We start from the raw sequence: 23390 nt of genomic DNA on the forward strand, positions 1-23390 counted from the left end.
TTCCAAAATTGTGTTAGAGCGAAACGTGTTGTACGTGGGATACCTGTATATATATTTAGCTTAAATGTTTTTAAAAATAATAACAATTCTAACAATAAGAAGTACTTTATTAATTTTACAGTATTAATTTAAATTTATTTGTCGACAATTACATTTTATCCAACTATAATACAATCTTCATTTTTCTAAGAATTTTATGATCTGAAAAATTGCAAGGAACTTGCAAATAACATCCCTCGCTTATTAAAATATAAAAGTGGACATGTTAACAAATTAAGCCATTTTTTAATACTGATTTTAGAATTTCAAATAGGTCGTGTAAATTTATTTAATGTAATAAATGCTTGTGTGTGTAGAATCTTGTTTTGTTTTGTGTAGGCAGTCTCTAAAAAGTGTTAGAAAAAAAAAATGCAATTTATTAATACCAATACTTAATTATATGAGAATTAATAATTGTGTAATTTTAAAACTAATTCTCAAGAAAGAATGTAAAGGTTATATGATAGACCAGTTTTTGATGAATGTATTTCAGCAATTTGAAATGAACAAAAATATTCTAAAATATAAACATCCCAAGAACCTGATGTATTAATAATCAACCAACCACCAGCCAAATTAATTTCTGCCTGACTAATTTGGCTGGTGGTTGGTTGATTTATTCTAAAGTTTTATAGAATTTTCCGCATTCTGACTAAGTAATATTCTCTCTCTCTCTCTCTCTCTCTCTGCGTGCCATATCAGATTCCTGATGTCGGCGACACCTGACATAGGTTAGTAAGGTGGTTAATAATGCGCCAAGGTATTTTCTAGGGAAAGTTATACCCAAAGTGGTTTCTCGTTGCTTTCTCTGGGGCGTGATGTTACACAAGGGAAAAATGCGTTCCGAGAGGTCTTGTAAGGGAAACTGGCCCCTATTCGGGTGTTACAAACGTGGAGAAACCCGGAAAACTCCACGTGGCCAGCCTGCATGTGGCACAAATCCGCGGCCGAACTCCCAGTGTTTAGCGGCGGAACCGCTCGCCCACTGGTGGGCAAGTAATATACTAGGGGAGATAAAACAGAAAACAACAGAAAATTCTATAAAACTTTCAACTTTAAAATAGTTTTATATATATATTTATGAATTTTTATTGTTTGATAAAGTTCATTAATTTTTTTTTAATATTTAAAAGTTTAAATTCGAAAAATGCTGTTATATAAATAATTTATACGATCCAAAAAAATAAAAAAAACAAACATAAATAGTATATTCATTTGGAATAATAATGAAATTTTTGAACTTCTCTTTATCAAGTTTGAAACAGGTTGATTTATAAACAAAGTTATTACAATTACAAGAAAATTATCAGGTTACAATTAAATTATTCATTGAATCTCATCATTGTAGTACTCTATCATATGCTATTGCCCATATATCAATGAATAGACAAATTAATTTAGGTAACCAAAAGTTGTAAGTAATCTTTTGGTCATAATTTGACTATATTTGACTTTCAGGGTGTACAAATAACATAACAGAATATAATTTTGTTCTATTATTATAAGCTTTAAACTGAAAATGTGTTAATTATGACTGAAAAAAACATTTTTTTAAATAACATTTTTTTCTATGTCCGAATGAAACTGCCTATTGAAATATTGTTATGATGTGTTTTGTGAATTCTTATGCCATTTTCCATCTTATAAGCATGATTCCATACGTTGGAAGCAGGACTGGAATTGTGGTAGGTCAAGCCTCCGACTCCGACTCGTCGAATTTTAGGCGGTCTGAATCCTGTCTCTAAATCTTCGTCACTACCGAGTGAATTATATGACAATCTTTAAACAGAATTTATTATTATTGCCTCAATTACTTTCAAGTACACGTTGACTCGGTGGTTCCATTTGTTGTTACGGTAAAATATTCAAAAACACTAGATTTAATCTAAGTCTTCGTAGCCGTTTCGTATGGGTCTTTCGACAATAAAAGTTTAGAATTAGCTAACACAGAATGTATTCGAATATGAATATCTGGAAAGAAAATTGTCAGTAATTAGTGAGATGAAAAGATAGATCACGAAGTAGAGAAAACATCATTAAGTCTTGCATTACAGGTGGCTCCTATAATGCAAGATAGGAGGTTAATAATAGTATTTAGGTGGTAGAAATAAGTTAGCGGGGGTAATATAATATATGGGTATAAGTCAAATTTGTGATGTACTGTATAACAAACTTGACTTTATACTCATATATTACTCCTGTTACCTCATTTCAACCACCTTATATATATATATATATATATATATATATATATATATATATATAATGCCATTTCTGTTCTTATAAGAAGAGCAGATTTATATCTTTCACAATTCCTTAATAATAATAGTGTTTTTAATAATATAAACTTTAATAGCGAGGTTGAGGCCAAAGTTTTAAACGCCAAGACGTGTACGTTGGACATTCGGCGCCACCTTCCTGTAAGCCTGGAAGTTTGACAATGGCGTTTGGAACGTCGAGCGTGATTCTGACTATCCAAATGCCATTGTCAAACTTCTAGGCTTACGGGAAGGCAGCGCCGAATGTCTGATGTACACGTTTTCGCATTTAAAACTTTGGCCTTAACCTCACTAATATAATAAATATCAAAAACAATTTATTCTTAATTATTTTCAAAAGCAAAATTGAAAAGGTGGCAATAATTTTTGAAACATTTTTTCTATGAAAAAAAGAATTGTAAGAAGAAAAATGGGAATATGAACGAAATGCTAGTACTGAGAAGATAGAGTATAAAAATGGAAATGTCTTTGGACTCTCGGTGTTTGAACTAAACTCGGACTGTGTGTGGTAATGCATAATAAATTAATGTGTGTATTAATATTAAAAGTTAGTAAATAACAAAAATATGAGCATAAAAAAAAATAATTATTCAATTTTTAATATTTTTTAAGAGATTACTTGAGCTCTGATTATTATTATTTGGTTATTGACATTATAGATGCATTTTCAATGTTCTGAAAGAGATTAGTTGTATTTTTCCCCTTGTGCAGACGTCTTACATATTAATAAAACTAAAAGTAATGAGAAGATACTTTTATTAGTAAATAAGACGATTAAATTTGATGCAAACTTTTATATTGTATAGCAAATACACTAACAACTGCCGTAAATGATCGGGCTAAAAAAAGTACGACTTGGCAAGGCCGACGTTAGCCCGATCAGTTACGGCAGTTGTTGGTGTGTTTGCTTACGATATCGGGTTTCGTTTGATGTATAGTTGTATATATCGTATAGTATATATGTCAAAATATATTACTGATTTGTCGAATCTGTATTTGTTAGTGATTATTAGTCAAAGAACAAACTATAAATTACTTCGAAAAACTTTAATAATGATGCATCTTACTTATGAGTCAGTATAGTTTTCTGTTTTAAAATATCAAAAATAAGAAAATCATAAAATTTGCTTTTGTTCTTTATAGACCTTAGTATGAAAATGTTAAAATGAAAAATTTCTTATAATTAAAATACAGGTACTTCTCACTTTACGACCGAGTTCCATTCCGACGACTACATCGTTAAGCGAATTTGTAGATAAGCGAGGAGCTTGCGCCGGGAATATAAGATCGTTGTAAAATTATATAAATTATGCAACAAACTTCAAATTTATTCATAAAGAGACTATTATAGTACGCTTAGTGCTCATGTCATCATTTGCCACTGACCGACACTCAAGCTGAGAAAGGGGATTCCCCGAATTGCGTGTTGAAACTCGATTGGTCATAAATGCGAGTGGTCGTTAAGCAGGTAGGTCATAAAGTGAGGAGTACCCGTATTTACATTCATAACATTGACAAAAGTGATGTTTTTTCTTTAAAAATAAAAATTGATCCTGTTTTTTTTTTTTTTTATTGAGCAAAGTTCTTCATAAATCAAAGCGTTTTGTCTCTGATCGTAGTACAAAGCAACTACACGACTACTAAATGTGATTTTTTGCAAACATGTATGACTTGGCAAGGCCGATGTTATGACGAAGCCAAAATTTTGAGGTTCTATCTATAGGCTAAAATATTTGAGATCAAAATTCTCCATGTAACGTCTATGTCTGAATTGCTGGTTGTAAGCTGGTCGTGTGTAATGTGTCAATCGAGTGTCGATTGCCAGAAATTTACTTTAAAACTGACGTTTAACATGCGTGGCCCGTGGCCGCACTTATGCGTTTTTAAACATTCTTTGGGGTTTTTGTTGCTTATGATGTTGGACATGTATATCCTTTCCAGAATCTGCATGTTTTCAACTGCTTTAGACAGAATGTTAGAAGTATGTCATCATTTTTGTGTGAAACCAGAAAAGAAAAATCCATGCTGCCGAGCTCAGTTTTGTTTTCCTAGAAAATACTTAGTTTTATTTCAAAAATTTCTTTTTAACACGTTCATGGCATCAGCAGATAAACGTTTAGGCAGCTGCCGGGCGTTACGAGTCACGGGTGACTCCTCGTCTATTTTAATACAGGGCGGCACAAGTCACTCGTGCTTCGTACTATTAAATTAATATATTTTATTTCATATAATAAAATAATATCAATATATCAAGTATGATGTTTTTAGAATAATGTTATCAAAACATATGCGCCGCCCCACGAAAAAACAAGCAATTATGTCTGTAGCCCCAACTAGACATGTCCATACGAGTCACGTGTGCCTCGTAACACCGTAAACGTGTTGAAATTGTTTTGTTTTTACTGAAATTGTGCTGTTGTTGCTGTTTGTTTCAACAATTTAAGATTACGTTTTATATTTCATCCTTTTGCTATTGGCTTTTTTCAAATTCTGTCTCTCTATCAGATTGTATACACACAAACATTTCAAATTTTTGCTTCATTCACTTCGGAATTTATGTATTACCAAATATTTTGAATCATGGTGTTTCTCAAAATTATCTCTAAGGTATTCCTTAGTTTTATTTGTGCTAGCTTGTCACATTGTATTATTTACTGTTATCATTTCATGTAATCATCTCTAATGCATTTTATTGCCTATTCACAATCCCTTCATCAATGAACTCTGCCATATTGACTATTAGTACCGATCGGTTTAATTCTTACCAAAGTATTTTCTTTATTTTAAAATTTGACAAAATTACATTATGTACATTATGTTTTTGTTTTACTAAATTTCGCCTTTCACTTTTCCCGACGTTATGCATATGTAACCAGGGAAAGTATTGGAATTGTTTCAGGTTTGACTCAATGGGTTTTTTGCAGATATCCATGTTTTGAGACTCCCTGAACCCAAAACAGTTAAAAAGGGGGGAGGAATTCTGTATGTTGGCATCTATTTTGATTAATATCTAAAAATGGGGTCAAGATAAAGAAACAAAATTTGGAACGGTATTTTGTATGTAAGGGTTATTGATGCTATTAAATTTTGATGGTTAAAGGTCAAAGGGTGGGATATAGAGAGAGGTAATATATGAGAGGGTCAGACTTAATGAAGATTTTACTTATTATTAACGTTTACAATTTTTTTTATAAAACTTATCACAATCTTCAATATTAAGCTTTTTGCCATATCATTTTGATTTCAGAGCATTTCTCAATTATTCTAATTTTTTGTATTTGAAAAAAAGTATTGAAAGATTTCATATTAATCATATAAAAAATTGAAAATACCTAAAAGTGTATGAATTTCTAATTCTGGCAAACTGTAACGTACTAAACTTAAAGCTATTGTCTAAGGTGAAATCAACAAAGACATTACAGAGATTAAATTAACAAAGAGTTTTGTTAAATTTGTTCATTGAAAATCAGATATACAGGTGATTAAAAAAGGACTTTACAACTTAAATAAGCCAAAATACTAAAAGTTAAAGGGTCTTACTGCATTGTAAGATAAAGCATTTCTCAAGACTTGCATAGGTTCTGATGCCGAGACAGTTATGATTTTTCGTTCAAACAGTATAATGCATCAATATTGAAAAGCTGTCTAATATCAGGTTAAACTGTTGATCACTGTAATTAGCTCAGAATATAAGAAAGTAGGATAACATAAACTAAACCCAATAGACTATGTAAGGCCAAAAATGAACAAAATTATATAATGGTTAGAGTAAACTTTTAACACTATAATTAATTATAAATGTCAAAAGTGAAGAAGCAAATTATGTTGTTTAAATTGTCTTATGTAGGACCCAAGGCTGAGACAGTTAAGTATTGAAAAACATTTCATCTTACAATATAAATAGGATTTCTTAATTTTCTTAGCATTTTTAGCCTATTTAATTTGTCTATGGAGCCGGTAGATGTACAAAATGGACTTTATAACTTTGAAAGCGTGTAGAATTTTAACTGGAAGACATGGTTGAGAGATCGATTCTGTATGTTTTCGTTATCGGAAGTTACTTTGTAGCAAAACACTTCCAGTTTACCCCGAACAGTTACTTTGATTTTATGTGAATGCCGTTGGTGATAAGCATCTGACAGGCATCCCACCTGAATTTAATTTCCTTCCAAACTTGAACCAGTATATCTGTTGTCATTGTAACAATGAATCAAGTTTTGAGCTGAATGTGGTTTTGGCAAGAGTTGAATAAACACTAGATCTTTAATGAAACACATAAGAGAAATAAATAATAATAATAATAAATGGCAGATTCGGAAACGAGGTAGCCTTGCTATCAGACCTGCTTGACTAATTCAACAACCCGAGAAACATTTATTGAGGAAACCCTGAACATCTGCATGATAGTGGGGTGATGTGTTGTTTGTTGAAAGTGCACGTGTTCTTCTGTACTGTCATTGTTTAACTGAGAAATGAATCTTGCAGACCACTATTAATAAATTTTTTACAAACATCTCTAGAATAATGATCATAAAAGTTCCATTTTACTTTATTAATATGAAATTCACTTGTTTAATTATAACAAAATTAGTGCGAAGTTTGTTGCCGCTTGTTTGAAATAAGTTTATGGATTCTCGGCTTTTTTCCACAAAGGACGACAACTGCACTTGCAACATTATTTATCGTCGATTATTTTTTATTTATTGATAAGTCATTTCGTGTTTGGTTTTAGATTCAAATAAGGAACCTCCAGTGAGGGAGAAAAAGCCGCTAAGCATTTTGCATTTTTTTCGTAATATTTTGTGTAACGTTGAGTTGATCAATGTCCAGATTTCTCTACGGGCCATCGGCGGTCCACGAACCACCAGTTGGCGACCGCCGGATTATACAAGTCTTCCGAAAATTCCGTATGCTTTCGAAGTTATAAAATCATTTTGAATTACCCTCTATAAAATAAATTTATATTGAAATGTCTTGTGTAAGGAATGCCAAAGAAAAGTTATTTTGTTGTTTTGAAAGAATGTGTTTGTTTACATGAAAGTATGTTAAATAGATTATGCCGTATTATAAATTTTTATGTAAATTAAGGATTATAATTATTTTTACATTTTCTATTGTTGCAAAATTCTGCAAGTGTAAAAAGACTGTTTCGGTTAAATATATGTGATTGTAAGGTTTTTTTTTTCCTTCTAAATAACATTTTTCCACTAAAAGTTCACAAAATTTGGCATTATGTTGATAAAGAAATAAATCAACAGCTTTAATGCGAGGTGTTATATGATATACATTTACATTAAAGCCAGATGATCTGCCAAGTCGTCGGACTAATAAGGCTATGTTAATAATTTAGTCTTATAGACAAATGATTCAGCAGATCGTCTGGCTTTAATCAAAGATACTTGTTTTACTAAATGTATTGGCTGCCTGAAGCAAAGCAATGTTAATTACCCGACTATGCCATTGTTTGATTTACAGTAGACCCCCTCCCTATAACACGGTAGATACGTTCTGGTTATAGGGGGGTCTACTGTATTTCTTTGTTTTCATTAAAGCTAAAATGCAAAAATCTATGCCTGAAATAAAATTTAAAACTGATATCTATTGATGATATCAATGAGTTTTTTCAATTATTCAAAAAAATCCAGTTACAACTGATCAAAAGCTAACTGGGTTTTTTGAATAAATGGAGAAACATCTCAAGCACATCAAATTCAGCTTGTAGAGGATATTACACATTAATATTGAAGTTCTCCATAGAGAAATTTGAAATCTAGTGAGTAAAGAATGCATTGACAAAGTCTAATATTAGATTGGCATTTCGATGTCATTTAAAATTAAAAATATTAATTAATTTAAATTGTAATAATAAAATCAGTCTTTTTATTCAATAGTAACTTTATAACATTAATTTGATCATGTTTATGCAACTTTTTGACATTAGGCAATGAAATGTTTTCAAAAATTTATTTAATTCTATATTTCCTTGATTATAAGATGCACAATTTAATTCGTTTTTACTATCTGAAGTAGTGATTCATCATAGAATCGATTGCATCTTACGTTTGCAGTGCTAAACACAATCATCATGAGATTACCACACAGTTTTATGCATCAATAATTGATGTTTTTGATTATACAGGCAGTCCTCTACTTACGAACATTCGAAGTTACGAACAAAGCCAACAGATGGCGGGTTAAAGTGCAGTCGGTTGTTTTTTATGTATAGTCAAGTTTATTTTTGAAGTTTTACATTAAAACATTTACAGTACGTACATTTGTAGTTGTTTTAAATGAGTAATTTTAATAAATAATGTACTGTACGTGTGATTGATTTTGAATTTATACTTTCCTTTAACAATCTTAATTCAGCATTATTCAAGTAGCCTAAACATTACATAATTGTAAAAACAACATTGTATTTGAGTTTTTGCGCCAAATGTCGTTTTTTTGAGTTACGAACTTTTCGACTTGCGAACGACCGCTACGAACGGATTAAGTTTGTAAGTAGAGGACTTACCGTACACTGCTTAATGGTCATACTGATTCAAATGGTAATCGGAATTTAAACTAAGTTTTATTAGCCATCAAGACACTGTTATAATGTAGCAATAATTCTTGTGAATTCAATGTATGAACCTGGAGTTACACTTTATTTTAAAACAAACATTTTATGAGGTTTGTATTCATGAACATTCAGTTTTGTTTAAGTAAACATCTCTAAAATTGTTTGGTTTGTTAAATAATTTCATGTTAATTAATCATAATACAGTAAATCGTATTCAAAATGACACCATAATGTTTACATTGTGACATATCAAATCATTAGGTTTAAGTACAGGTTCGAGATTGATTATTTTGCATACTTACCATGAACCTTATTTGGTATATTTTATCAAATATAACATTTTTTTCAATGTGTATCACATAAACCCAAATGTTTTGTCTACATATTACCGTATTTTACGGACTATAAGATGCACTTTTTTCTTCGAAAAATTGCCTCCGAAATTCAGGAGCGTCTTATAGTCCGTAGCCTCCTATAGGTATTTTTTTTAAAAATTGCTTAAAAATTAAGGTGCGTCTTATAATCCGTAGCGTCTTATAGTCTGTAAAATACGGTATATATTGGCTGAATCAATATTAACAACTTTTTTGTAACAAAGAAAATCTTATATTAGAAGAAAAAACACAAAAATGCATACTTAATAATTTTTAAGACTGTCTTTTGAGTGAACGGTCTTGCGCTAAAATTGGTCTAATGAGAACCATGCTATCATGTGTTTTTTTTATTATAAGATTATCTATAATCGTTACAGTAAATAAAATATTTTTAAGCTCATACTGTAATGTTATAACCCTCGAGGAAAGGTGTTAATGAGTTTATATTATTTATAGTACTGAAGTTACAGAAGTGTCATTCAGAAATTTTATCATCGTATCTGAGTACTAAAGCTTTAAATAAAAACAGATTTGGACATTTTTAAATAGATCATATTGCATAAAATAGTTCTGTAATGGCTTTAAAGAATTTAAATCGATGAAATCTTTAATGTCGTAACAAATTACATATGAATACAAAAAATTCTATGTAATTTGTTACTCCGTTAAAGCGTTTTATTGAATTTGGTAAATTTTATTAATGAATTAATTTTACAATACTATGAAATAATTACATAGCTTGTTTAAAAAAATATGTTTGTTGACACTGTTTTACATAGATGACGTTCATTGTCTGTCCGAATTTAAAGTACACTTGAAACAGTTTATTTGTTTTTTATTGTTATGATTGTTAATTAATCTAAATAGTAATCTTTTATGAAAATTTTATTATTATTAATGTATTTTATTTTATTTGAATCGATTAACTAATTTATAAATAGTTTCAGGTCCGGGCATGCCACCTTCGATGCCACCGCCTACGTCCCACGTAAATCCCGCACCACACGTAAACCCTGCATTTTTTACACCGCATTCTCATCAGGGAGTACCACAAGGTCCACCACCCACTTCTCAACCAGGTGATATGTACAATCGTCCACCTGGTAGCCAGTATCCCGATTACAGAAGTCTACCGCCAGACAGGTAGATATTTTTTAAAATTAAAATTATTCTTACTTAATATACATCAAACAAAACCCGATATCATAAGCAAACACACAGACAACTGCTGTAAATGATCAGGCTAAATTTCGGATATATGATTATAGATTAGAAATAAATTTGGCAGTTATTCGGCACAGTCTGGCTCTATCGGACCGCGCCGAACAAGCGGTTAATAGGATTCGTCCCCTATAGCCCTTGGCTATCTCACGCTTAACATCGACGAAAATTCAACAAGGCAACAGAGAAGAAAATTTAAGTGAAATATATGGAATTATTACTGTCATCTTTTTCTATATCATGTTTATGAGTTTATTAAAAACTTTTTATGGTTACAGTATTTTCATGCATATAACCTGTAGGTTATTGGTATTTAAAAGGCAATTTTGAAAAGAATGTGGGTTATCCAATGAGATGGGTTATATGCCAATTTTAAATTGCAATTGTGAATTTGAGTGTACGGAGCATACACTGCTCCCTGCAATAATAAAAGTATCTTGTTCTAGCAGTTTCCTGCAGAGTATATATATAATATGGTATTACATGTTAAACATATGAAAAAATGACAATTTAATATAAGTGTTAAAAGCTTGTATGATAATATATCAATGCAAGTACTGAACTGTTTATTTTTAACTAAGTTTGATATACATTTATTTTTATTATAGGCATGAGCCTCCAGCACCTTCAATTAGTGAAGCAGAATTTGAGGAAATAATGAATCGAAATAGAACTGTGTCAAGTAGTGCTATTGCAAGAGCTGTTGCAGATGCTAGTGCAGGTAAAATCATTTTTCAGACTTCAGGTTTAAATTATACAAAAATCTAAATCAAATACAAACTAATAAACTATTGAGATTATAGGTTACTTCCATATTTGATTAATAAGTTCTGTTAATAATTGAATGAATTGATATCAGTAGTTACATTATTGTCTTTTCTTAGTTTCGGTAATTTTATTAACGTTGAAATTATTGGAAAAGAATAGTTCAGAGCAGCGATTCCCATCGGGATATGTGCTTGATGGTATAGGGATACACAAAAAATTATTATAATAATAATAATAATCGTGGATGTACTATAAGAATATTTGGATTTTCCATTGAGGCCTTTGGTGACGTGATGTCTAATTTTAAATAAAAATATAATTATATGTCCTTTCTTCATTGCCTTTCAATTTTTACCAACGCACCACTATCTGACAAACATGCGAAATAAAACTTTGCAGAAATGGGAAATAGAACTTAGGAAAATGGGCTGCCAAGAGGTACAGAAATCAAGCAAGGTCTAGCACCATCGATTTAGAGCATATTGAAATTTTCAGTTTTTTATGTCCCATTTAATTGCTAGATATTCCATTTCAAATATTTTGAGTTGGATTCTCTTTTTAGACATATAATAATCATTATTAAGTTAATAACTGTACTAATCAAGATTTTAAGAATTCTCAAAGTTCATAGTCATTAAATTATAGATTCAGCTATGTACAACACCTTTGCTACGACCCTGTTTAAGATTTTTAATATTTAAAGATATTTTTACAGCTTTTCTAGAGAGAGACTGTAACAGTTAAAATATTTTTTAAAATTTGTAAATAATAATTAAGTGCTAATAATTACATTTTTAATTTTAGGTGATTTTGCTAGTGCTATTGAGACACTTGTCACTGCTATTTCGCTAATTAAACAGTCTAAGGTGGCTAATGATGATCGTTGTAAAATTTTGATTAGTTCTTTACAAGACACATTGCATGGTATTGAATCAAAATCTTACGGTTCAAGGTAAGTTGTTTTTAAAATTTTTATAAGAAATTAAAATGTAACTCTTTTGGAAGGTTTAGTAATTGATAGTGAAATTCAAACCTAACAGGCAGTATCATAGCTCATTGTGTATAATCAATATGCACATAAATTTTCTATGAGTAATAATTGAGAGATATTACAAATCATAAGCCGTTAATATATTTAATAATTAAAATATATGTACAGTTGACTTGTCTTAAAACAAACACCGATAAACCGAATTCTTGTGTTAAAGAAAATTTTGCTGTTGTCCTGGCAAAATGCAGTGGAAAACTGACCCCTAAACTGTTCATATGATGATCTTTTGTGTGGGAGGTGATCTATCTGCTAGTTGTTCCAATGTATTCCAAACTCTTTTTGAGTTTGGTAGTCGATAAGGGAGATGGAGTATACACCCGGTGAATATTTCCAAACTGTCAGGTCTTTGTCATTTCTAAGGAGAGGAAAAATATTTGGGCTCCTTTTATAGGCCATGTTGATGTTATTGATATGTGCTCTCTCTTTGTAAACAGGCCAGAGCTGAGTCGTACAAGTATGTGACCAGCTTGTGTGTCTCGGAGCAAGGTGGGTTGCAGGTCTCGGGATGTATGTGGTTGGTTTGGTGTTCTATGATTACCTAATAGACTTCTTATAAAATCCATGTTATACTGCCTGGATGATGATGATGATTTGTAATTCTTTCATCCTATTACTTGAATTGGATATGTGCAAAAATGCTCTACAGACTAGAAAGTTAAAAGTGGCCCATCTTGTATGAAATGAGATTGTTTGAGGATTGTTGAATGAATATGAGGTTAGTAGGTTGGTTTTCTGTACACTCCTGTGACTATGCATCCATCTCTGAATTTGATGCCAACATCTAAGAAGTTACTCCCTCATGGCTATGCTGTTCTAGGTTGAGCTGTAACCCATAAGAGTTTTTATTAAAGTCACCCAATACTAGCTGTATATCAAGTTCAGTGTGCCAAAGAATAAAGATATTGTCTATGTATCAGGCCATTCTGTTAAAATATTTAGTGAGGATGGAGTCTTCCAGCTTACGGATGACCAATTCATACAAGATACCTGAAAGTGGACTTCCCATTGGGACATCTTGCTGTTGTAGGTAAGTAGTTTCTTCAAAGGCAAAGGAGTAGGTGTGGCACAGAATGTCTGCCAATTCCAAGATGTTGTAGTGGTGATTGGACACATTATTGATGTAATGTATTAAGAAATCTCTTAAACAACGAAAACATGGCTCAGTCTTACTTGACGATATAGCAATTTGAAGTTGCACACTGTGAAGAATCTCTGACCTGGAAGTTGAATGTCCTTGAGTAAGGAGATAAGTTGCTGTGGACTCATGATTGTATGTGGGAAGGATGGCAGAACGTCGTGAAACAAATTTAATGAGGAGGAACCAATCTCAGCCTCCAAAACACTGAACATTTTTGCCTTTGCACAAACTCGACACATGTTTATGACTGGTAGTGGATAATGCCACATCATTGGCCATCCAAATTGAAAGAATCGTCAATAATACTGTAACATCATAAATAAATAAATTTTTAATAATTTTAACATGATGAATGCTACAATTTCAGTATTTTAGTATATAAAATATATCTACAGTAGAGCGTCGATAAGTGGAACCAATTGGGTTCTGGGGTCCTTCCAGTTAATGATTTGTTCCAGTTTCCGACTTTGTACGAAAAAATACATTAACCTGTCCGATGTTCAAATTTTTCTCCGTTGCGTATCGCTTCCTGTTGAATTTTTCTCCGTTGCGTGTTGCTTCCTGTTGAATTTTCGTCAATTTTAAGCCTAACGAAAATTTTTATAATCATAGAGGCTATCATATCGTTAAAAATTATTTCTGCATTTTGTACAAACAAAATAAATATATTAAAGAATATAAAAAACATGAAAATTATACTTTAGAAGTAAATTTAGTATCAAAAACATTCGATTCAGCACGACACAGTCCGACTGAAAATCGTTCCACTTTCCGGCCATTCCACTTACTGACGTTCCACTTATCGACGCTCTACTGTATAAGTGTTTTATAACATTGTGACCAGAGGGTCAGCACCAGACCAGTGATGCTTATGTCGGGACTGACACCACTGTGCCTTTTAGGCAGGCGCAGAAACGTTGTTAGCTGCAGTTTTGCTTTTGTGTGAGAGGTTGCAAATGTAGGCAGTTTGAATCTGGGATGGAGACAGCCTGAGAGATGACACAGCCAATTGAAGTGCACAACCTTATTATAAAGAAATAATACCTATTTATTTATGTAAACTATTTACATGTTTAGAAAGGATAACAGAGAGTTCTGTTATAGTGTTCTTATAACATCATAAAATGGATAAGGTTGGGTAGAGTTACACTACATACTGGATAAGGTTGATATAGCATAACATAATAGTAGGTACTGGGTTAACGGATTCCTAACTGAGAGAGAATTTACATTATTATTTGCGATGCTAAATACCTTGATCAGCTTGATTGAAGTCTTGAGGTCACCAAACATCCTGATGACAGTGTGGAGAGGGTTCAGGTAGGTTGGGTAGAGTTAGGCTCCTTTATGGTACAGTTCACTATCAAATGTTTGTTGCTAAGGTGTCTATGGCGAATGGCGGTCGAAGGGATCGAGGATGGGACATTCACACGAAAAGGAGGAGATCAGTGAATTCTCCTTGTTGGTTTCGATGTTTGTCTTTTCATTTTGGGGATCCTCCCCCTTGATTTCAATGTCTGTTTTAGGTGTTGTTAAAGTTTTTGACAAATAAATGAATTTTGGATGAAAGTTCCTGGTGACACGCACACTCGGAAGATGTGTGTCACTTTTGGAAAGGAAGTAAATGTGGGGAAAGATGTGATCACATCCTTTCATTTTTATTAAGTGTTGGGAAAATTTTTCTTTATATAATATATGAAATTTAAGCATTATTCTTAATTAATTTGATATATTTTGTCATGGTTAATTAAAATTTCCATCTCATCCACACTCTCAACATCTAAGGAATTTTGTTTTTATAGGAGTAAAGATAGGCCTCGTTCCCGAGAGAGAGAACGTTCTCGAGAGAGATCGTCTCGAAGAGAAAAGTCGAGTAGACGGGATAGATCGAGAAGTAGAGATAGAGATTACAGAGAACGCAGTAGAGAACGAGATCGTTACCACGATGACCGTTACAGAGAGAAAGACAGGGATAGAGACCGAGACAGAGAACATCGTAGCAGCCGACATTAACGCATTAAGGTCAGTTGTGATTTATATTCATAAACTTCTTATCTGTTTCTTATGTTTTCTTATCTGTTAAATTAATATATTAGAGATTTTAAAAGATTTTTTCAGATTAACAGATGTTTATAGGTAAGTATGTTTGTATTTACAAACTGATTTTGTGCAATATTAGGGGTTATTGTTTAATTTGAAGAATGAGCGGTATTTTTACTGTGTTGAATTTTTGTATTGTTTTAGAATTCTTTTAATAAATATTTGATGTAAATAATAATTTAGCATGTATGTGTTGAAAAATTAAAATCGTGTATTTTCTTCTGAAATGAATTGACTGACTCAGTCATTATCTCATTGATTATACAGGATTTGAAAGTAAGTTCATTTACGACATGTTAAATCTGAATTTTCAGAATATTAATTAGAGAGTATGACTATTTATCATTATTTAGTTATGCGAATTAAAAAGATTTTTAATTTGTCCTCCTTTTTGACAAAATTATGTCAGTGTTTAGTATAAAAAATACTAGAAATATAAAAAAAAAAGGTGATTTTGAGAATTATTTAATTGTTTCGTAATGTAATGTTTGCTTATTATGTATATTAGAAAGTAAAATTCAAAACTTTTGGAGTCACCATTATTTAATCAGATTAAGCACTTTTTGGGATCGTAAAATCCCTAATCTGTTTAAATAGTGGCAGCTCTTTAGTAATTTAACATTTTATTTTCTAATGTGTCCGTCTACCCGTTCCCATTTTGTGTAACATTTACTGCTTGCGTTGTCGTCGTCTTTTAAATTCTTGCGTGCGACATACTCAGAAATAAGTTCAGAGTCAATCAGTTGTTTTATTAGTTTCTAAACATTTTTTATTGCATTTTTGGATTCCACTATATATTTTTAAACTAAGGTATGAATACAAATACTTACAAGGTTTGTCTAGACTTTTTTTTTAATTAATATTTTGAAAATTTACTAAAAAAATATTTATATATAAGTAATTTTTGTTTGAACGTGATACATTCAATAAATAATAAGATAAGGGCTGGGTCAGTTTATATTCATTTCCAAATTAATGCTAAAATTTTTTTAATTGGCTTATCAATTTACTCATTATTAAATAACTTTAATTAAACCCAGGTTGGAAATTTTTATTTTTTCCTTTAACATTTATGGAATTCTTTTATTTACAATTATTACAATGATTTTTTCCCTCTAGTGTCTACTTCGTAAATTTATAAGTTATGGTTGGATGTGTTTATTAGACATAAAATAAAAATCAACAATTTTATTCTGTGATTATAAAAAAAATTAAAAATAAATTTATTAGTAAGGAATAAATTTTATATACGATGTGTCATAGTTTTTAATTGAAACGTAATCGCATTAGATAATCGAATAATTTATGAACTGCCATTTTATTTTGATTAATAATTATTATAACATCTGTATAAGTAAACAGATGTTGAAAAATCTAAAGTAATTTTAATTATACATTTAAATAATTACAGGAACAATTTTCCTGTTGATGGTATTTTAATACTATAGTGTAATATTATAGAGAAAAATTGGCAAAAATTTAATTTTAAGTTATATTGTATTGAAATACTATAGAAATGAGTAGAATAAGATAGAATAAGGATGCGTATTATTTTATTTCATTTCTTAAATCATCAATGAATATAAATGTCAAACTGCAAAAAATTTGTATGCTATTGATGTTTGAAGAATTTCTCTCTCTCTGTTTCTGAAGAGATGTTAACATTCAGTTAAATTATTTTTAAGCTTACGTTTGTTTTTCTTCTTTCTCTTATTAAATGTTATCCTATGTTTTATATAACATATTATGTAGCAATGTATACATGTTTATAGATGCCTAAATACTGACATCATATACAGAAACTGAATATGTAAAAATGTGAGGCAATGTAACAGTTCAGTCTGTTTATAGTCTCTCTCTATGTTTTAATGAAAAAAATATGATTAAAATGAATGGATTTTTAAATTACAGTATGTTATTCAATACTATTTTCTTTTCTTTTTGTTTGTATTATGTATTAAAGTTATGAAAAGCCACAAATCTGATATCGGAATGAATGATGGTAAATAACTAAATATGCACCATCTTTTATTTACTGAAAGCCTACTGAACTATTTTTTCTTAGCACTTGCTATTAGTTACAAGAATTACAATATATTCAAATTTAATAAGTTACTTTTATTTTACTTTACTTTATAAATAATTATATTTTCAGTATTATATATATCATGAAACGGAATAATGCATTGTCAATCAGTTTCAAATGTCTTTTTGTTATAAGTCTTGTATCCAGATTTTAATCTGGTTGTTTGCAATTACATAATATGCTATATAATACAGCAGTGAATTCTTTGGTGTAATTTATTCAAAATTCAAACACTGCTTTCATTTACTAACACAATTTCTTTATCGTTACTCTTATTAACAATTTTTTTCAATCTTTAAAAAAATAAATGAATATATTGTGTTAAAACCTCTTCTTTTCTACGTCAAAATTATATTTCGTTAAGCTATAAATTATTGCGGAGGAAACTATAAACATCCGAAATTTTCTTCCCGAGTTTTTTCTTTCAATAAGAGAGAGAAGAACAGAAAACAAATATATTTTAACAATTATGTTAATTATATATTTTTAATAAATTCTTAAAAATCCGAAGCACGAAAACATTGTTAATAAATTTATTTTGTAAAATCCATATTCCGATATGAAAGAAATATGCTTTCATCTTTTATTAGATTTAATTTAAATCTACATTTTTATAACAAGATGAAAATTTATAATGTTTTTATAAGTTAAATGTGAGGTATAGTTGAATATTTCCATTCTGAAGTACCATTAAATTTTCAAGAAAAAAATTTCTGGTACATATTTCTAAGTACACCTATCCCTCTTCTTACACGACTGATTACTTTTACACGGGAAAAAACACTATATTTGAAAATTTTTAAATTTAACTCTTTTTGAACAATAATGCCATTTTAACGAAGTTACTCTTTTTGTTAAAATCAAAGAGTTCGTTTATCTTTTTTAAGCGCAGTACAGTACATCAAAGAATACTGTGTGTTGATTTCATGTTTCCTGTGCTACCTTATTTTTACTATATTTACATACACAAATAATGTTAACGATAAATGAAGTTAGAGTAAAAAAAGCCCGTGTTTCGTAAATTACTTATTTTTTTCGTTCCGTTAAATTTGTGGATCCTACGAAGCATTTTTCTACGGGATGCGTGTACTGTACTTCTTACGCGACTCTTTGTTTCACAGCACTCTTTGAAATGTATCCACTGTGCAAAAAGAGGGATAGGTACTGTACGTATGATTTAGTCAGGATATGGAATGATGTATGTTAATACATTTTTCACATATAATTATTATTTGGCTGTTTTGAGAACCGTTTGTATATTGTAAGGTTTTACGTAGTAAATTTTTTATTATTATTTTACTACTATTAATTATTTAGGATTTTTGTATTGGAAATTTCGATTGTTTTTCAAATTTTTCAAGAAATTTGTAATAAGATTATTATTTTTTGAATAAAAATGTGTATAAAAACAACTCTGTCTAAAGAAATTTAAATTAGTAAAGTGGAGATTATCTAAAATTTATATAGTTTTATATTTAAAAAAATGATTGCTTAATCTTATTCTAGCAATCTTCTTTGGTACCAAGAACTGTTAATAAACAAAACATTTTTTTAAAGTAGTACACGCTTTTATTTTATTTGAAGCATTATTTTTTTTCCTCTTGTCTTTTACTGATAGCTATATTTTTTGATTTGATAAATGTTTATTCAAACTCCAGTAGTCTTGTTTCACGTGGTAGTAGTAATTACAGATTTATATTTTCACAGATAGTGAATGGCTAGATTAACTCTTGGATGAATGGGCATAATTCCGATTATTAATGTACTGTACGTACTATTCTAATTATGAAATTCAGTATATATAGTAAAAACATAAGTAAAATGTTTTAAATATGATTTAGATTTTTTCTATTAATTGTAAATTGTTGCATAAACATGTCTTTGGCAATTGTCTAAGGCTGCTTTCGGTGTTATACAGAATTTCGTCTTCTACATGCAAACCCATGTAAAACAAGACCATACTACATATAACTACATAAAGAAATTTATCCAAGAGTATTTACAATTTATTTTATCTTAAATATTAAAAATTTGCTATTTTTTAATAATATATTTAATAGATAATTTTGGAAAAAGCATTTTTATTCATTAGTCAAACATTTATTAAATCAAAAATTGTATAGTTATCAAAAAGGCGAAAAAATAGTGCAGTAGAGCATCGATTATCCGACCCCCGATCGACCGTCGCATCGGTTAACCGACCGCGTTCTAGTCGGCAAATTCAAATGTTTGCTAGCGATGTGGCGCTACAATATTTGGCTATGTCTTGGCTACTTTAATATTATTTTTGTTAAATTTTTGCATGTTTTAGCCGGCAACGCTGGCTCGATTGTGAAAGGGAGGCCAGTATTTAAACCAGGCTTAATTTTCTATTTTTCTTTATTTTTGTATTTATTTTGTGCAAAATAAAGAATTAATTTTTAACGATACAATAGCGACGATTATTATTTAAAAACAATTTTGTTAGGTTTAACGTCGACGAAAATTCAACGCGAAGTAGGTTAATAGCGATATACTAATAATGTATTTTTTCATACTTTTCGGTTATCCGACCGACCCCAGTCCCCAATTGAGTCGGATAATCGATGCTCTACTGTACTTTAAATTTGAAAATAATTCAGTAATTTCTTCAAGATTTTGAATTTCACTCATCTGTTTTTCATTAAAACAAGTTGAAAACGGAATTAATCGCTAAACTATCAATAGTTTGTTATTAACCTCGGATAACACAAATTTTAAAGTTTTCGTGTAAACCTGTTATCTATATATTTTTATAATGCAGAATTTCAAACTGCTTGTTTTTGAATAATGTAGTAATGTACAGTAAAAGATTTAATAAAATGAATATTTTAGTATGATTATCCACTGCTTCATTTTCACATAGACATTGATTTTATATATATATACATATTAATAAATATTCAATGTGAATGTGATTTCTGAATTTCAGCTAGACTTTCAGTAAAAACGAAAATGTTCAGTTATTTTGTATAAAATTTGCTTAATATATTGTTAGTTTCATTTTAATTTATTTCAAATACTGAATAGGAAAAATGATTAATGGTCAAGTATTCAAAATGTTTTGTAAATTATATTTATATGTGAAAAAATGTGTGTCTAATCGGTAGCTACTATTAAATGTTTAAAAAATACTTTGAAAGGTCGAAATACATTATTAAAGAGGGTCCTTTCTTACGGAAACAATTAGATTTGGGATTGAAATAAATCTTGCACTGTATATACGATAAAAAAAGTGCAATATGTAGGATTAGTTAGTTAAATGTTTGTACAAATTAAAACAGCTTTGTGTTTGTTGCACACTACTCACTGTAATAATAAACAGATTTATTTAAAATTTAAAAAGAAGGAAAAACAAGAAAACATTTTGCAAAAGAATACTTTCACAATTTATGTAAATATATTAAATTTGCTTATATTTTAAACCCCTATTTTTTCCTATATCAAAATAATATCAATTTCATATGTTTAACAGTGATTCTGATTTCATACATTGCCACCAGTGTTAATTTTTCTCATTAAATTTATAATTAATATATATTAATTAATAAAATAAATGTGATTAAAATACAGGTTGTTTCGTACGTCTCGTCTGGGCAATGTGCGGTACTTGGTTGCAACTCTGGAATTTTTATAAAGTTCGAGAGCTCCTTTTTTTTTTTTTTGGTGACCTTATCACAGATTCATCAAATAATCTGTTCTCTTTGGTGAGTAAATAGACTCGTCCCTGCTATCGCGCATCCCGGCAAGATTTACGAAACGAGCTGTACGTAGTTTACTTTTAGTAATGTGATCTTTGAATTGCCTTACGAGGATAATTCAGTGTTAATTTTCTATAATTAAAGATGATAATCTCGGTGATGTTCTAAATTTTAAGTTCAGATACTGTACTTATTACTAATTAAAATAGCCATTTTACAGTTATTGGCTTTATTGATAAGTCTCTTCAGTGTAAATTATTGTCGAAGTTGCTAGATAGTTTTTATTCAATCACTATTTTATAATATATTATTTATTTAAGTGTGTTTATATGTTAAAATGACAAAATTTTATATTTAAATTTAGATTTTAAATTATAAACCATATTTATTATTGTATTACTATTTCATTCAGCTTGCTGTCTTTTTCTCTTCGACTGGATTATCTAAAAATAACTTAATCCGTTTTGTTTTTCTTATATTTTTTCTGTTTTTATTAGAAATTTATATAACTGATATGTTTTTTTTTTTTTTATTAACAAAACAAGAGTATTATTGAATGTAGCGAGATCATTTTTACTATATTGTTTGCTTACGATAGAATTTTAACGCAATGTATTCGGCGCCTTAAAAAAATTCTTCTCGGATATTTATGTTTAAATAATGTATTTTTGTTTTATTAAATTCTGTTATTTGTTTTTTAAAGTAGTAAGTTTAACCAGAAAATTAATTCGTTATTATTTTACGAATGATATATCAAACAAGTTACGAACGTTCCCTATGCATGTTATAATACAAAAGAAAATTAGTTTTATTTTATTTCAAATTGAACTGTATAATTTGTTTTAATACTGTCATTTTTAAGTTGTTCCAGTTATATATATATATAAACTGTTTGATAGTTTCATTGTTAAGTTCAAGCTGTAATTCAGGAAAAGTATATATAAATAATACTCTGCAAATGTGATGTAGCGATGTGATTAAGAAGTATATTTTTTTACAGTAATTGAGATAGAGGATGATGTGAATTTGGATTTCATTTCAGGGTAATTGTATAGTTTGCATAAAAACAAATAATTACATATTATTTTTTGTCATTAATTAATTTCACGTATTTTATGATAATGAATTCTCAATTACAAATGTGCCTACAGCATTTGTGCAAATGTATTAATAGCAACAACTGTATAAATAGGTATTAAAGTATAGATAATAGTTTGTACATATTTTATAAGTTTTTTTTTTTATTTATTTATTTTTCTTGAAAAAATTCACAGTTAAGTTAATTTTAATTGTGTCTGTGTCTGTATTTTATTTTTTATTAGTAAATTTGTATATAGTTTGTCGATGTAAATAAGTCTTAAAATGCAATATTATGATGCAAATACGAGAACGAGCGCTTCGGTTTATTATAGATGAAATTTTATAAGTAAAATGTTGTAACGTACCTTCTAGTTTAAAGATATATTCTCGAATTAAATTTTAACGCTTCAGTTTTTTTTTCTTTTCTTTTTAATAATCAGATTGAAAATTTATTTTTCTGTAATTCGCTCGTCGAATTTGAGAAATGAAAACATTTAATTATGAAATTTATAAATTTTTGTATGTTAACTTTGTAGCGTATTCAAATTTAATCTTGTTCAATTAATGTGTTTAAAATTATAAACTGCCAGAAAATTTCAAAAATTATTTTATTTTATTATGTAAAGTACATAAAATATTCTGTTTTTAATATGTTAATTTGGTTTTGCATGCTCCTGTCTTCGTTATAATAAAACATTTTACTTGTGACTCGAATAGCAAAAAAGTTCATAAAGTGCTAATATGAAATAAGGGAGAAATTCAAAAAAATTATGTATTGTTTTTCTTCTTCGTAAAATGGAACTGTGAAATTAAATTAAATTAAAAAATCTGTAATATGATAAATAAACAAAATTTCAATTCTTTTTCATGATTTGTAATTGATACATGTTGATTTGGATCATAATTTTTGCACATTAATTATATTTTAAACATTGTTAATTTAAGTAAAACTATTTTGAGTAGAAAAAAA

At 29.5% G+C, this 23390-nt stretch overlaps 1 protein-coding gene across 10 annotated transcripts in view; it reads left to right on the forward strand.

The window, feature by feature from the left end:
• The window catches only part of LOC136975786 (cleavage and polyadenylation specificity factor subunit 6-like), a 105601-nt gene that overhangs the window by 69014 nt on the left and 13197 nt on the right, over positions 1-23390 (forward strand). For 7 of the 10 annotated variants that reach the window (XM_067270918.1, XM_067270909.1, XM_067270966.1 and 4 more), the window contains 4 exons: positions 10199-10400; positions 11087-11199; positions 12051-12198; positions 15238-15457. In XM_067270918.1, the coding sequence (XP_067127019.1) occupies positions 10199-10400; positions 11087-11199; positions 12051-12198; positions 15238-15448 (674 nt within the window). In that variant the 3' untranslated portion in view covers positions 15449-15457. The remainder of the gene's footprint in view (positions 1-10198; positions 10401-11086; positions 11200-12050; positions 12199-15237; positions 15458-23390) is intronic. The other 3 variants (XM_067270926.1, XM_067270972.1, XM_067270952.1) reach the window with 1 other exon arrangement.

The sequence above is a fragment of the Centruroides vittatus genome, unplaced genomic scaffold (genome assembly GCF_030686945.1).
Source record: "Centruroides vittatus isolate TY-2023 unplaced genomic scaffold, ASM3068694v2 contig_1090, whole genome shotgun sequence".
Lineage (NCBI taxonomy): Eukaryota > Metazoa > Arthropoda > Arachnida > Scorpiones > Buthidae > Centruroides > Centruroides vittatus.